This window comes from Opisthorchis viverrini, assembly GCF_000715545.1.
Source record: "Opisthorchis viverrini unplaced genomic scaffold opera_v5_113, whole genome shotgun sequence".
Lineage (NCBI taxonomy): Eukaryota > Metazoa > Platyhelminthes > Trematoda > Opisthorchiida > Opisthorchiidae > Opisthorchis > Opisthorchis viverrini.
Window position 1 is genome coordinate 645,435 of NW_008751767.1, and position 15,993 is coordinate 661,427.

Consider the following 15,993-nt stretch of genomic DNA (forward strand, 5'->3'; position numbering starts at 1 on the left):
CACCAGATCACTGGTCGGTGAAGTCGGCCAGGATTTAAAGACAACCCAGCTGAGCTCGTACGAGGCGTGTGGTTTTCAAGTTCAATAAGCCAGGTGGTGACATCTATTTCACAACTTGTTGTCCTGCCTCCACGTGGACTTGGTGTGGTTTGAACAAGAAGCCAAGAAGGCGTGTCTAGTGGTGCAAAGACAGACTTCCCCAAACAACGCGGAGTAATTCTTGGTCTCTGAGACCTGATTTAACTAATTTATCTAAACGGTAGTGTTACCCATAGCAAAGCGTGTATAAGTGCACGATGACCCATTCTTCATGGTATTCAATCCATCTCGCACAACAACTGCCTCATGTAACGCCGCCTGATCGCTTGTGCGACTCCGGGGTCCAGTGGCTGATGTATGCATGGCTTAGGAATTACGGACAGATGCGATTCATTTGAAGATCCTGGTGAGCTGTGCCTGAATAAAAGACCATCTTTGTTGTATTCGATCGGCAAAGACGTTCTTTGGAGACTTTTTTGTCGTCTATGCCTGCCGACGGACTCCGCGCCGAAGGCCACGCATTTTTAAAGCAGGAAACATGGAAGGAAGTCGGGTTATATGCTCAATCACAAATCAGGGTGGTGTTGGTGGACTCTCAGCTGACCTTCTCGTTTACGATCATCTCCTGCTGGACAAAAGCAGTCAGAGGTTTCAGTTGGAACGAAATTCAAGATATCGAATTGCCCTATAAGGTTGGTGAAGGATGGACCTCCCTCTTGGGACGTCATACTCACGTCCTGCGTGAACACCAAATTTTGTGTGAATGGAATGACAAACTCGATTTCGACGTAGAATATTTGTAGGACAACCACCCGTTCCTTCAGCTCCCCCGAATCAACCCAAGACTGTTGCTCGTTGGGCTACAGCAGGAAACCAAGGGTTTTGTCAAACTATCCACTCCTCCACAGACTTTGCGTAATTCAGGAAGTCATTCGTTCCATTCAGATGGAACTTTCTCCACACCACAACCAGTTTCACAATATTGGTGAGATCTTGTGGCTTTCAGAGATTTGAAAAGCCATCCACTACTGACTTTGAAGTCACTGTCTCTATTTTGCAGTGATAACTGTGGAGTTTACACCACTCGAAACACCAAACCATACGGACTTTCCCGATCGTTTTCAAGTCCATCGTCACATTGCTCTGTCAGTTAGCCACACAATGTGACCTTGAGTGCTGCCGATGACATGAGCCATAGCGATAACACGACTGTTTGCCGTTCTCCTTTCGTTCCAAGGTGCGATCTGTCGGAGTTCATGGGCCAGAGACGTGACCGCTGCATGTGAAAGACTTTTTGAGATTCCGTACTTGATCTCCGAAGAAAAAACAACGGTTAGTGCCCCCTAACAGATATGGCTGTGCGACTCAGTCAATGGTACCAAAGCACAGGCCACAGGAAGAAGGCCTTTGCTGCGGAGTTGTTTATTGGAGAGAGAAACACTAACTGAACAGTTACAGACTATTGGACAGGGGAGTGAAACTCTCATATGCATCTTGTTTACAAAACTGAATATCCATCTTCTTGAACGCGTCTTCCTGAACTTTCCTGGATATTCATTGACTGTTACTCAATTGCAAGCAAATGCCACAAAGCGACTCTGTAATAGATCTCACTTTCCAAGAGACGCGAGGCGGATTTAGGAGAAGACACTACTCGCATGCCTCATCAGTAGTATCCACCGTTGCAATGGTATACTGAGCATGGCACACAGATCCAGTTGTCATCAATGCAGAGATTGAATCATCTCATTCAACGTGCGGCTCTCACTACCGTATTCAGTGAACAAAGCTGTGGCAGTGCTGGAATCACCGCACTTCAGTGCACGGTCTGTAAGCTGAACTGAACCTTGCTTCATTTACTTTCGATTGCTCATGTTTCGCACAGACGACTGTCGCTGGAACCCTGCGTGGGCTGCGGTTATTGGCATGCAAGACAAATATAGATCAGTGCCCCGGTAACATTTGCAGAGTGCACAACGCGTGGGCGTGGCTACCGGCTCATGGATGTGAGAGTATAGGTATGGTTATCGCGTTGACACACGCAAGCCGTCATTTACGGAACATATGAAATGCGCGTTTAGAGAAAAGGGGCACCCAGATCAAACTGGATCAGTGGCCACATCAAGCTGGGCTCAGGGATAGGGACATTGTACTGCGTGAGACAGGGCAAAAACTCAAATCTGTACGAATCCAGTTGCTCATTTACGCTTGGTCCCTATAGCCAGAGAAAGTATGTTTTAGACTAAGCCCAAGACTGTGGTGCCTAATCACTCCACCGCGTACGTCACCTATGCAACCAATTGCAATGAAATCTGCATCATTATCATCATCGAAAACATGACATCAGTGTTCAACACCGATGCTTCACTGCCGTACAACCATGATTTATTGGAAAGCCTTATTGTAAAGGAAAGAGCAAATGTGGACGGGAAGGGACTTAGTGCTAGCTCACCACAGTCATTCCGAAGTGCCTACACCTGCAGACATTCACTCAGGCGATCTGGATAGAAACTGATAACAAGAACGCCACTGACATCGGTTGGCAGCCATATCTTGCAGTGTCTCCAACCAGGCACAGTGAGGATCACGCGGTCCCCATCCTGGAAGGCGAGTAGCACCGACAGTACAGGTAGGTAGAACGGAGCGGTGCCTTGCTCAGAAGGTTTCCGAACACTTACCAACAAATTTGATGAGGAACCTGGCAGCAAGCAGATAACAGCTTGGTGATGACGACACGTGACTGTGGTTCATCCGTTGCTCGACACAGAGGCAGCATAAAAGTACCAAACAAAGGTATTCAGATAACCACTGCTCAGACAGAATTTAACATTTTTTAATTTTTTCGACCGGCTTGGAAAGTGTCCGGATGCAGTCTTGTTTTTGACAGCTCGAGAGCGGTTACCAAGATTTGTTAGTTTATATGAGTTGTCAACTGGCTGTTCTGGCAGTAAGTACATTCAAGAATACCCGTTTCTTCAACTCACGCACCTCAAACTCCAACTGCCAATCGTTCTCAGAACTGGGGCATCGAACCGTGGAGTCGGTGCGGCCATTGGTCACACATTCCCTGATGGCAAGCAAAGGGGGATCGCTCATGCCGCAAGGTCGCTGACTCCAGCTGAACGGAATTACGGTCAAACTGAGAACGAAGCGGTAGCATTTTTGGGTGGCACGCAAAAGGCGATCACTCATGCCGCAGGGTCGCTGGCTCCAGCTGAACGGAATTACGGTCAAACTGAGAACGAAGCGGTAGCCATCATTTTTGGGGTGGAAAAGTTCCAAAAAATGCTTTACGGCCGACAATTCACGCTTGTGGCGAATCACAAACCACTGTTGGCTATATCCGGTTCAAAAAGAGGTATCCCAGCCAACCACTTACAACGGTGGGACATGATTCTGCTCGACTGCAACTTTATGCCTCAACGGAGAAAATTGGGCAGGTTGAGGCGCCAGTGCGTTCAATTGCTCCCCTTGAGTTGGAACCAGAAGACACCGTCATGACAATCGCTGCTTGCGAACAGGAAGTCCGTGCTGTGGTGTTGGAGAGAGCATGAACCAACTACCCGTGACTTTTGACACGGTCCGAGATGTTGCCAAAAATGACAATGGAGTCCCACCAATCCTCCTGGTCAACAACCTATCCATCAGGGGAACCCCGGAGTTCATTATCTGTTGTCAGTGGCTGTCCTCTGTTTGATGACCAAACCGTCATTCCCACCGAGTCCTAGCACGGTTCCACAGTGGACATCCAGGGATAAGCCGCATGAAGGCTCTTGCTCGCAGCTATGTCTACTGGCCCGGTATGGATGAGCACATTGAGCAGTTATGTCGGAGTTGTTTCCGTTGCGCAGCTGCCCAGAAGTTACCCAACCGACAGTCACCTCAGCCTTGGCCACAGCCAGAAAAACCATGGTCGCGCATCCATGTGGATTTTGCCGGACCAATTAACGGACAAAGCTTCCTCATCGTTGTCGATGCATTCAGTAAGTGGCCTGAAGTCTTTATTATGTCGGAGACGACAACGATGGCAACCATCACTAAACTGCGATATTTGTTTTCAATATTCGGTATCCCGGAAACTATTGGGTCCGACAATGGTACTCAGTTCACATCCCATCAGTTTGGCGAATTCGTTCGGAGATGCGGCATCACGCGTGTTGCTTCCCCACCAACCCATTCCCGTCGCCAATCTGTTATATCTGAGAATTTATTGTCATCGAAAACGCTGTTCAAGAACTAATTCTTCTCTGCAGTTCATTCGTGTTGATGACAATGGCATCATCTACGTTACGGAACCATAACTGGAGAGTTGGATTTTGAAGTGCGATTGGTTCCAGCCTGTGCACTGCAATATCCTCGGCGCACCTCTCATTTGTTCGTTATATTCTTCGTCGGATTTAAAATATGTGGTCCGACAAAGGTTGAAGAACAGTTCGTATATGTCTTCCTTTTCTAAAGATCTACTTGGAAGTTCACGGCTATCCAGTAGTTAGCCAAAGTTGAAATGTCAACGGGGACAGAAGCATCAATGCTGACGCTGGAACTTCGCCACCGTACAACCAGAGTTTGCCTGAAATGTCGCTCAGCTACAGTACTCTTTCGGTGCCTAGATAGCATGTCACTCGAAGGAAGCACGAGGGCTGGAATACTGCCAAGTTGCCCAAGCCTAGACAGGGAAAGTCGAGAGGCAGAGGTCGGGTTCGAACCACGGACCTTCTGGTCGGTAAATTCGCGTTCCAATCACTTGGACCATCTCGCCCCTAGGTACATTTAAAACCTTAGAGTTGAAAGAGTAAAGAGCGGATGGGGGACCTATCCTGGCTGACCTATCAGGAGTATTCTGAGATGCCTACACATCCAAGCGCTCAATCAGACAATCTAGAAAGAAGCTGACAGCACGAACACCACTGACATCGATTGGCCATCATTTCGTGCAATGTATCCAGCCAAGCGCGGCCAGGATCAGGCATACTTTATCCTGGAAGGCGGACCGCGCCAACAACACCTTTAGGCCAAATCACCCGTTGTCTGCCTCGCAGTTTAGACCATTCTGCAGGACGTAAGGAGAACAAGACTCGTCTCGTTAGACGATGTTTCAGCACGCGTAGCATGTAACCGGACCACCGCAGTTAACGTCGCTGGATGCTTTGCGCGAACTTGAGGACCAGTGTTTCTTCTTCTTCGATTTGTGTCCTTCAATTTGTCCAAGAATTGTTTTGCGTTGCAGATCCAGCATTGGGACTCAACATTTCAACTTTTTCCCAAGTTCTTTTGAAAGATCGGAACCCCACCCCTGTCATCAGACTTCAGCTGAAACACTGACGACTTCTGCGAGGACCCATTTGCATGCTCGTATCAAACACCATAGATTGGTTGTACGACGAGGCCTTCGTCAAGTAGAATACGTGAACACAGTCTTATTTCAATGGATTGTGAGACAAGGAACCAGTCAGTTCGCGAAAATGGACAGCTACGTATTGAAAGTGATAGTTTTTATGCATAGGCACCACTGACTCGCCATGTCTCTCAGTGAAAGTAACCATTGATGGGTTGAGTCATGGGGTCCCGCCCATCCACGGCAGTAGCAGGTGTCGACCAGACTGAGTTGACTGCCTGGTGGCTGCGTACTTCATACACTGTCCACCATTCGATCGCTTCTATTCAGCACAGGACTGCGCGAAAAGAGTTCTGTGAGGTAGGCGGTCCTCTGGGATTCGAAGTACATGTCCTACCTAGGGCGCAATCCATGGAGGGTGAGTAAATCATCTATCGTGGGAGAGTCCCATCCGCCCAAAACCATCTAGCGTACCTTAGCATTGCTAATCCGACCTTGGATAAAGCGCTACCGCCTCACATTTAGCGGAGACAGATCAGTCTAAGAAGGAAGTCAGTGCCTTTCAATCCATGTGCCGAGTACATCTAAGACGATCACGGGGACTGTGGGAGTTCGTTGGAATTTTGCAACGCACACCAGAACCCTGCGCTCCCACTTGTGTTGACTCATAATCACACCTCCAGACTTAACATTGATGCCACCCGTTTTCAGTGAATCCCTTTTTCCGGTGGGAATCTGCAAGTAACCTGACTACACGTGACCACCGGTTATTTTCACTTATTCAGCCTGGTGAATATCGCTGAGAACAAGCCTTGTTCCCTGCGGTTTTTTGTTCCACTCAGTGAGGATTCAGTTAGGGTTTTTCCTTTGGGGGAGGCGAGACGGTCTAAGTGGTTAGAGCGCGAATTTACTGAACCGAATGTTCGTTGTTCGACCCCGGCCTCTGCCTCTCGACTTCCCCTGTCTAGGCTTGGGCAACCTGGCAGTAGCCCAGCCCTCGTGCAATTTTCGTGTGGCATGGCAGTCAGGCACCGAAAGGGTGCTACANTGGGTAACCTGGCCGTATCCCAGCCCTCGCGCAATTTTCGTGTGGCATGGCAGTCAGGCACCGAAAGGGTGCTACAGCTGAACGATTTTTTTCTCCTTTGAGTGTCACATCAACTACTAGGGTGGACTACTAAGCAGGTGGTCGGGGGTTTTCAAACTGTGATCTTGTTGTAGGCTGGGAGGACACATCGCGCACGCTCAGACAAGCGAAATGGCACTGATGGGAAAGTGCGTCTGAGGACAAGACACTTGAGATAGCTGGCCGAATGCTCGGGAGATGTATGACGTGGCACAGGCCCACGTGCAGCGAGTTTACATACCGCTCGGCCATCGTGCGGACAGTGAAAGATCTCGGCTACGACTGTACAACGCTGAACAAGTTCGCGCACGTGACGAACAAACAGTGGCAAATGAACCTCCAACTGGATGTGCGGCCTAGAGCCTGTCCCCCCCCCGTCGGATGTTTCAGTTTACACGACATTCTAGATATGCATGACCTGAGGCCTTGCTTGGTATTAGGCGGACCGGAAGGAGTCATGGCCATAAAAACACCCACGCGGCCGCGTGCGTATTGATTGACGTGCATCTTCAGCCATAGCCCAGACGAACCAGTCAGATTGTAGATTCATTACTATCGTTGTAATCGCACGAATGACCTGCGTCTGCGCATATAGTCGCGCATAAGTTCGCTTTCTTCATTTTCGGCTGTAACACCCTTCCGGCGCCTAGCTGTCATGCTACCCGAAGAAAGCACGAGGGCTGGGATACTGTCAGGTTGCCAAGCCTAGACAGGGGAAGTCGAGACGTAGAGGTCGGGTTCGAACCACGGAACTTTCGGTCAATAAATTCGCGTTCTAACCACTTGAGCCATTTCGCCCCTCTTTACTCATAACCGACGGGATGGGTAGACAACTGACCATAAGGTCACCCCTCCCTCCTGAATGGGTGAAAAATCCTCCTGATCGTTCAGGAAAGTTCCCTGAAGCTCCGCTTCGCCGGTTATTCTTACATATATTTATGATAGGGGTGTGCTCCTCTTGGAGGGAGGTGGCTTCTTTGAAGTCGAAAAAATCGGAACCGATTAGATCTGTTCTATCAAGATCCTGTCTAAAAAAGCCCAAGGATCACAATCCATCCAGAAAACTACCGCTATCCAACCGAAGACGAAATAAAACCCACCTCATGATGAGAACGCTCTCACACCTTCCGCCCACCGTTTTTCGTGGTTGTGGTATGTATTCGGCGATGTTCTTGCCACCGATTACGGAATGTAGTGCAGTTAGCGAATTGAATCAGTGGAGCGGGGAGAATGTTCGTTACTCTACTCTGATGATGACAACGAGGTCGATCCTGTCACACAGCCGAAAATTGGCTCACGAGTAGAACAAAGGCGGAGGTAACATTGAGTTACGGACAGGTCGATCGATTTCCAACATTGGAACCGAAAAGTTTCCCGATTCTCTCTTCCAAGTTTTCCAGATTCCACGCTACTATTGAGAAGTGGACATTTTGGAATATGCATGAGGACACTCCCAGTCATTCGATTCCGTGGAACTGAAGAGAGCGAACCACGTGATGTGGTCACAGTGTATGTATGATAATGCCACGGTCAAGTAGGGACTGACATCAGCCGACTAAGAGGCTCCGGTCGCCAAAGTGAATCGCCACGCCTGTTCAGAATCGTTCACCGCTTTCAGCCACTCTCTCCGCGTAGACAGACAGTGTTGTTACTCTGTCCGTGTTTGCAGACGCGGAATAAACCCTAAAGATGTGTGGAGGCGAATACAGTGACGGGGAAGATTGTGACCAATTTTATCTCGATTTATTCCATGAAATGCACGCGCGGGGTGATGATGCAAGACATGTTAGTTTAGTCTCCATGTTCCCTCCTCGTTTATTCACTCAAACCTGTAGCCGACTTGAGTTGTGTGGGTTTATCGTTCAGCTGTAGCACCCTTTCGGTGCCTAACTGCCATGCCATCCGAAGGTTGCACGAGGGCTGGGATACTGCCAGGTTGCCCAAGCCTAGACAGGGGAAGTCAAGAGGCAGAGGTCGGGTTCGAACCACGGACCTTCCGGTCAGTAAATTCGCGCTCTAACCACTTGGCCCATCTCACCCCCGTGTGGGTGTATCGGTACAAATGAATGCGTTGCGCGACTGACTACCTCTGCTTGCAGCGCAGTCCAACTGTTGAAACTCCCGATGGCGTCATTCGAAACCCAAGAAACTGATCCAAGAACGATGAGGGCGCTGAACCCACCCTGTATACGGCTTACAGTCAGTTAGTTCACGGCCCCATAGGCTGTTGATGGTCAGCTGGAATGCTTTACACCGGGAACGATTAAGGCCGCACTGTGGAATTCCCTGTATCAGTTGTCGTCCGCGAACGTCATTCTGAAAAATAGTCTGAAGTCCCAAGAAGCGTGAAGTAAACTGTGGGCCGTCGAAGAGGTTTCGGTAACACTATGAGAAGTGCTGTCAAGAAAACATCGGGTGAGTCTCCCGTGAAAACCGAACTGGCATGCAAATGAGTGTACTTGTCGGAATCCCCGATAGCGGGGTCTTGGCGCCGCTGGATGACAGAACCAAGAGGGGAGTGAAGCCTGGTGTGGAAGCTATCAGTGTGCCAAGATCGACTTCAGTTGCACAGGTCGAGCATGCAACCTCATGAGTCATACACACTCAGCTCACATCAGGCCAAATTCGAGATGTGACAGAGAGTACGTGAAGGTCCTCCACCCGGCTAATGACTGGCCAATCCGTCAAACCTACCTGATCTGGACAGGTTTTCGATGTGTCGAATGCTATTCAATTTCAATCAACTTATCAGACATGGACCGTGCACCATAGGCACATTGATTCCAGCTGCTACAGTAGGAGGGTATGGGAGATACGGCCAAGCATTGGAGGCGATGGCACGTTCAGTTGGGTCGGGAACTGAGTAGCCACACACTGCAAGCGATAGTTTTGATGCACGAGTGCCACTGACTGCGCGATTTGGCCATTTCTGCCAGTGTCATTAACGATTGATGAGTTGAGTCCCGGGGTCCCCATCCAGGGAGGCGGCAGTTGTCGACCCCACTGAGTTGACTGACTAGTGTTTTCACACTTCGTTTGCAGGTCATACACTACCCCCCTCTCGGTCGTTCATCCATGAACTCAGTACAGGGCTGGGCAGAAAGGGCTCTTTGATATAGATGGTCTTCTGGCACGCGGAGTACACGTCATAACCAGCGTGAGTGATTCATCTATCGCAGGAGAGTTCATTCTTCTTAGGACCATCTGGCGTATATCAGCATCACCAATCCGATGTTCCTGGTAGCTCTTCGCTCACATTCCCCTCTCCCCACCATCAAACAATGCATTACGAATAGCCAAAACTGCCACTCCCCCAACCACCCGACCGTACACTATGTCGAATCGTTAGAAATTGTTCAGCGGTAGCACCCTTTCAGTTTCTAACTTCCATTCCACCCGTGGGTTGCACAAGGGCTGGGATGCTGCCAGGTTACCCAAGCCTAGACAGGGGAAGTCGAGAGGCAGAGGTCAGGTTCGAACCACTTGGGCCATCTCGCCCCATGTCGAATCGGGCAACAGGCATCCCTCGCTGAAGCATTGCTTCTACTCTCTGTCAATGTATGTTGTGTCTCCGGAGCAGGCCTACAAGACCCCAGCACTCCGGTCGTGCACCCCAGGCCGCTTAGGACGAGCTGAAATGTTCCACACGGCGAGTAATATGGAAATGTTTCAACCTTGGTTTTCTGATCTTCCCGGATCTCAATGGAAAGCCCGTTTGGGCCTCGAACACATCGTGGGGTGCATTGACTGGGAACGGAGACTATTGTCACAAAATACAACATTTCACGGCTTCGTTTCTACAGAACCAAAACAAGATGAAACGCCTCTTGCGGTCTTGACCACGAAGCCGTCATCAGCAATAACTCGGTAATTATTCGGTAGACGAGTAGGAACACTAATGGGTTTTACGGTGGTTGAAATCTGTGGGTCTCCCATCGCTCCTGAACAGCGCGAATGACCGCGTTACGGTTGAGGATACCTGGGTTATGGCGGAGCGCCGGTTGGTTGATTGATTGAATTAATATTGGGCGATCATTTCGACACGTGATCAGACAGGGAATCGAACAAGCACGTGTCCACAAACGCACAAATAGGGAGTAGAACAGGCGGACACCTAACACGGCATGAATACAAATCGATAAAATGACCAAACGCAATATCAAGGGGTTGGACGGCATTGTGAACTACTAAAAAGGGGACTGTAGTCTAAGTTAGGTCTTTGGCTCGAATCTTTGTCCCTAAGAGGGTGGGGAGGGCGAACGGAATCGAGATTCCGAAATACTCACCTTGTTCACATTCAAGACGGTCGAACTCAGCGGTTGGGATTCATCCGAACTGGCATCCCCACAACGAGAGAGATGATGGTACACGGGCTGGAAGAGAAAGCGTTAGAATGATTGTACTGTCAGGTTGAGTATTTTCTAAGAGGATCAATTTAAACAAAAAGATGAGCAAAACAAGGTGAACCACGCTGAGAGGTTTTCTGGTGGGAAACGTCTTCACAACGTGCGTCTCAGTAAACATCTATTGCCCCGCGTACTATGACCGCCTTTATTCGACTCGGCCGAGTTTCTATGCCGATAAAAACAAGCGTAAAAACACTGGACTATGTCATCGTATACGGCATGAACTCCACGGAAACGATCGACCCCTTCGAGGGGTGTGGTAAGCAAGTTCTGATGCACTAACAGGAGTGAGCCGTGCAACTGGAAGTAAAATCAACGAAAAAAGAACGAACGTTTTAGCTCAGAAACATCAAACATCTCCCAGGGCGACCGTCCTAGCACGTCCAGATAAGGAAACAGAATGGTGCTCATCAAACAGATGCCCTTGAATCTATTCATCATAATCATCATCATCATCGACAGCATGACATCAGTGTTCAACACCCATGCTTCACTGCCGTATAAGCATGATTTATTTGGAAGCCTTATTGTGAAGAGCAAAGATGGACGGGGAAGGGACTTAGTGCTAGCTTACCACAGTCATTCCGAGGTGCCTATACCTCCAGACACTCACTCAGACAATTTGGATAGAAACTGACAACAAGAACGCCACTGACATCGGTTGGCATTCATATCTTGCAGTGTCTCCAACCAGGCATCATCACTCACTACATGCCCCTTTTTTGAAAACGGGCACTATCACCGATTCTCTCCAGTTATCTGGGACAAGTCTATTACAAATAAAATGAAACGGTCACCCAGGAGACGCTTAATACTACTAAATTAAAGCTTTCGTTTCACAGTTCACCACTTCTCAGTAAGAATCTCAAAGACAACTCCCAGACTCATCAGTGGTAGTCTACTCAGTGTTCCGTAAGCCATATCGATCGCACGAGCAGACGCTTCTCTCAGAAGGGGGAACACGTTTGGTCTAGAACGCGGCAGAATCGATCTCCATTAGACCACTGAGTTCAACTCTGTGTACGCAGAAACGGTTGTCTCAATCAATCCGACCGAACTGGCTATCGATTGACCGATGAAGGATGAACTCGAGTCCTGCCGACTGACCACTATTCATTCTGATGAAAGACCCTGACTTTCTGTATTCTGATTATGTTTGTTCAGTAATTTGCGATTGTGAAAGCTAGTTGAGACGTGTGCCGAAACACCTATATCCACTGAACTCTACATTCTCAGTACGAATGAAATCATATAAACACCGCTTGGTTGCCCCCCGAAGAACGGGGCACAAACACACAAACCGTGTGGAATATGGTACAAAATCATGTGGCAAATATGCTGAAAGCTTCATGGCGAGTTTGCTAGTGAAAGCGGTGCAAGAGTGCCCTTAAGAAGAAACAATTATGAGGATTGAGAACTCAAAATGGTGGATACTAACTGACTAGTTTGCTGGCATGCGAGCTGTAACGTCTGGTTGTGCATTCAAGCTGAAAGAATGACATTTTCTGGGCCTCGAAGCTACGAGGTTGTGCAGCTAAGCAAGCTGGATTAGAGAGCCGATAATCTGATTGCATAGGACTCAAGAAGCGGTTCCATGGGTGCCTATTGATTCGGTATCGCTCTGTACGTACATCAAGACTATTTCATAGGATATGCACGCCGTCAACCACGTCCCGATGTTTCTCGACGAATGTACAGAATGCAACCCCCTATTCCCATTTGTTTGTATTGGGGTTTCTGCTCATCTAACCTCTAAAGAACGTAGGGGGCGGTGATCTGACCGCGCTGTTGACCTTCGGTCCCAGATGGAACCATAGGAACTGGCCAAACGTTGATTTCGCATCGGGAGGGGGTAGTCGCCGGTCAAACGTTTAATAGCCCTTCGATCATAATCTGTCTGTTTTATTATGATGAGAGTGCTGCTTTTGGAAGACAGCCCATACTTAAATTGACCAAACAACTTGCTTGTTGTTTACAACGGGGCAAACCATGAGGAATTTCAACAGCCTGTCAAGCAAATAGGTCTTTGAACGCAACAAGGAGTCGTAGACATAACAGTACATCTTCAGAGGTCACGCGAATCACATTCATGCGCACTTGAGCACGGTAGTCCTGTTTGACTAAACCAGTGTGAATATGGGAGTCAGTAGTCGCTGTAATGATGTACACAGGAATAGATGTTCTACTGCTTAGAAAAAACTACGCTAATTAGCAACTAGTGGTATACGAACTGCCTAAATATGGCCTGTCCTGGATGACGCCAAGACGAATGTTGACGATGATACAACTGTGAAAATGAACCGATTGGATTACGGTCGAAAAGCTATTGATCACGAGTTAACCGATCTGCCTACGCAAACAAAGCGTGATAAAGTTCAAGCGGTGCCTGAATGACGAAAACAAAGCTTGACTACTGAAAGTAGAGAACACAAACAAACAAACAATTCGCGTGACTTAACGGACATCACAACCCGACTGGCGTGACAACATACAAGTTGGCTTTGTCCTCTGCTCCGGAACTGTTGACGGGTATCGATCTATAAAAAGAGCCAGGTTGGATAGTCAAATCGTCGAATTTTCCGATTTATGAACTCATGGTGCAGCTGCTCACGGTACGTAGAGTGAACTCACGAAAAAACTACCATCGCGGGGTGAAACTAGTACGGTCAACTGTAACACCCTTTAGACGCCTGGCTGTCATACCACCCGCAAGAAGCACAAGGGTTGAGATACTACCAGATTGGCCAAGCCTAGACAAAGGAAGTTGAGAGGAAGTGGTCGGGTTCGAACCACGTAACTTCGGGTCAGTAAATCCGCGCTCTAACCACTGAGACTCAGTACCTATTCTGAATGTTGCGTATCCGCACCAGTTGGATTGAAGAAGCCGGTGAAATAAAGCCCCAATCCCAGAAATACCGAGTAATTATTTTGGATCTCCATTCTGTACAACCTTCGTTCGACTAGGTAGATAGGAAAAGATAGGGAGGAAATGTCGTCTCTTTACTCTGCATGGCAGACAGTTGAAAAGGATCTTGGGAATTTTGTGATACGCCCCTTTTTTAAGTTGGCTGATACAACTAAATCGTTGTTGAAAGTAGTGGCATTCGTTGAAAATGCATCCACATCGCTCTCGCCTGAATAGCTTCCATCAAGTCCCCAGCTGATGCTTCCCAGTGGTCCAAACCAGAGCGGGGAAGGAATGGACTCGAATTTCGGCCTCAGCAGAGAATACCGTCCGGAGACTGACTTGAGAGACGGGTAAGTTACATCGCTGCCCGAGGGCCCGTACACGCCCGAATTATTCTCCGTGAACGCATTCGTATGCGGCTTTTCTCAAGGTTCAAAACGGCCGGAACATACTTGCCTAGCAAGCTAAATCATTTGACAGCTCGATTCCCTGTACGGTCGAGGTCATTGAAATGGCTATTGTAGCCGCGTCCGAATGGGGGGAGGTACAAAGTCCAGAGTAAAACCATGACTCGTGGCTATCTTTGTAATGTACTACTCATAAGGTTGCTGAAAATCCATCGACAGTCCACGACCGGTTTCGCCCGAGAACATCACAAACGAGAGATTCAGCTGGGTTCCAGGTGAGTCTCTCGAAAAACCAAATTAGTTTGCAAATGAGTGCATATTCGCTAATGATTCATGCCTATTACCGACATGCTTCGAAACCCTCTCCGCTACTCTTGCACCCTCCTTTATTTATTACACAAGCAAGTTTTTCAACCCCCAGCGTCGATCAGTAAAACACGAGGAACTAAGGCTCTGTTTTGCTGTAACAACATATGAACCGAGCAACTTTAGCTCCAATACAGATAAATACGAGTTGAACAGACATCGTGGTTTTAGTTAGAGACAAAAACGCCAGGGATGGTCGACTAGGAGCCGATCAAAACAGCCTAAGACATCCACGTTCTGTGGGTATCCATCACAACGACAATGGATGGTGACTACTTCATCTTGTTTGTTCCTCTTTCCCACCAACTCTGACCAGAAGTAGGTCGCTTGGTGTTCGTGTCCTGCCTGGAATGAAATTGCCAGGCTGCATGCAAGATCTTCGATCTCAATGGAACACACATGTCGAAGAATACAGTCCGGCGAAGAATACAGTCCGTCTTAGCGAGTGGCATTCACTCTCACGGCCCATTGATAGTTCCTGAGTGACCCTCTTCTGGTCTGTCCGCACTGCAAGTGATTCCATAGATGATGATTTCCGCGACATTAATGTTGTCGGATGTATTCATTAAGAGTACAGAAAACGGCCGTTTCCGTGAGCGGCAGCGAGGTGAGGCAAACGATCAAATATGACAGGCAAAGCCGGTTAAAGGTCGTTTAAATACAGCTAGCGTGATCAAAAACTCGGATGACCTCTTTCCTGAACCTACCTTGGCGTCCGCAAATGCAAACCAACGCACTCCCATCGAATGAGGAATGTTCTTCGGGCTCCCGTTGGACCAGACCGTCGGTCTAACACCTACAGAAAGACTCTATATACCACCTGAGTGATATAAACATACAGGCAATGGTGAAGCACTCCAAGAATGAATTGGCATCCAAGATGGTTATCGAATCTGTCCGCGTCACCGCGACAAATCTAAGGGTAACGAAATGGAGTTTTCGGGTAAACAAACCTGGAATTGGCGTCGACCGATAGCGCTTTGGATTCGAAATAGAGCGTTTGGACCGATTTGTAATCTACAAGCGATACAAATCGTACTTGCCATTGACAGCAATTGCGGCTGAAAGAATACGGTGGCTAAAGTGAAACACCTACCCAATGGAGTCACAAAGTGCCATAATGGGGCGCTTGTCACTGTATGCACTGTTTTTGACTGATAGTGAAGCAGAGAAAGTTCACAGGGTAAGGCAACAATTACCTGTGGGGGTAGGCAATAACTTTGAATCGATGGTGGATGAATTTCTCTCGGAAAATAAAAGGTTGGCTTTCCCATCGAACTAGAAGAACAGGGAACCACTGCGAGGAGCCGGAAATCGCTGACTTACAGTTAACCCCCAAAAGTAAAAGTTCTCACAGGTACCGATAGACAACACGAGCGGGAATATCAATCGCGATGGAATTGTGG

At 48.3% G+C, this 15,993-nt stretch overlaps 1 protein-coding gene across 1 annotated transcript in view; it reads right to left on the reverse strand.

Annotated features, from left to right (window-relative positions):
- Nucleotides 1-15,706, reverse strand: part of T265_05721 (hypothetical protein) — a gene marked incomplete at both ends in the record, with an annotated part of 65,083 nt that extends 49,377 nt beyond the window's left edge. Inside the window, 6 exons of the mRNA XM_009170794.1 lie at nt 774-899; nt 10,787-10,873; nt 15,295-15,383; nt 15,427-15,503; nt 15,541-15,648; nt 15,684-15,706. Coding sequence (XP_009169058.1) covers nt 774-899; nt 10,787-10,873; nt 15,295-15,383; nt 15,427-15,503; nt 15,541-15,648; nt 15,684-15,706 — 510 coding nt within the window. The remainder of the gene's footprint in view (nt 1-773; nt 900-10,786; nt 10,874-15,294; nt 15,384-15,426; nt 15,504-15,540; nt 15,649-15,683) is intronic.
- Between the last annotated feature and the right edge of the window lie 287 nt (nt 15,707-15,993).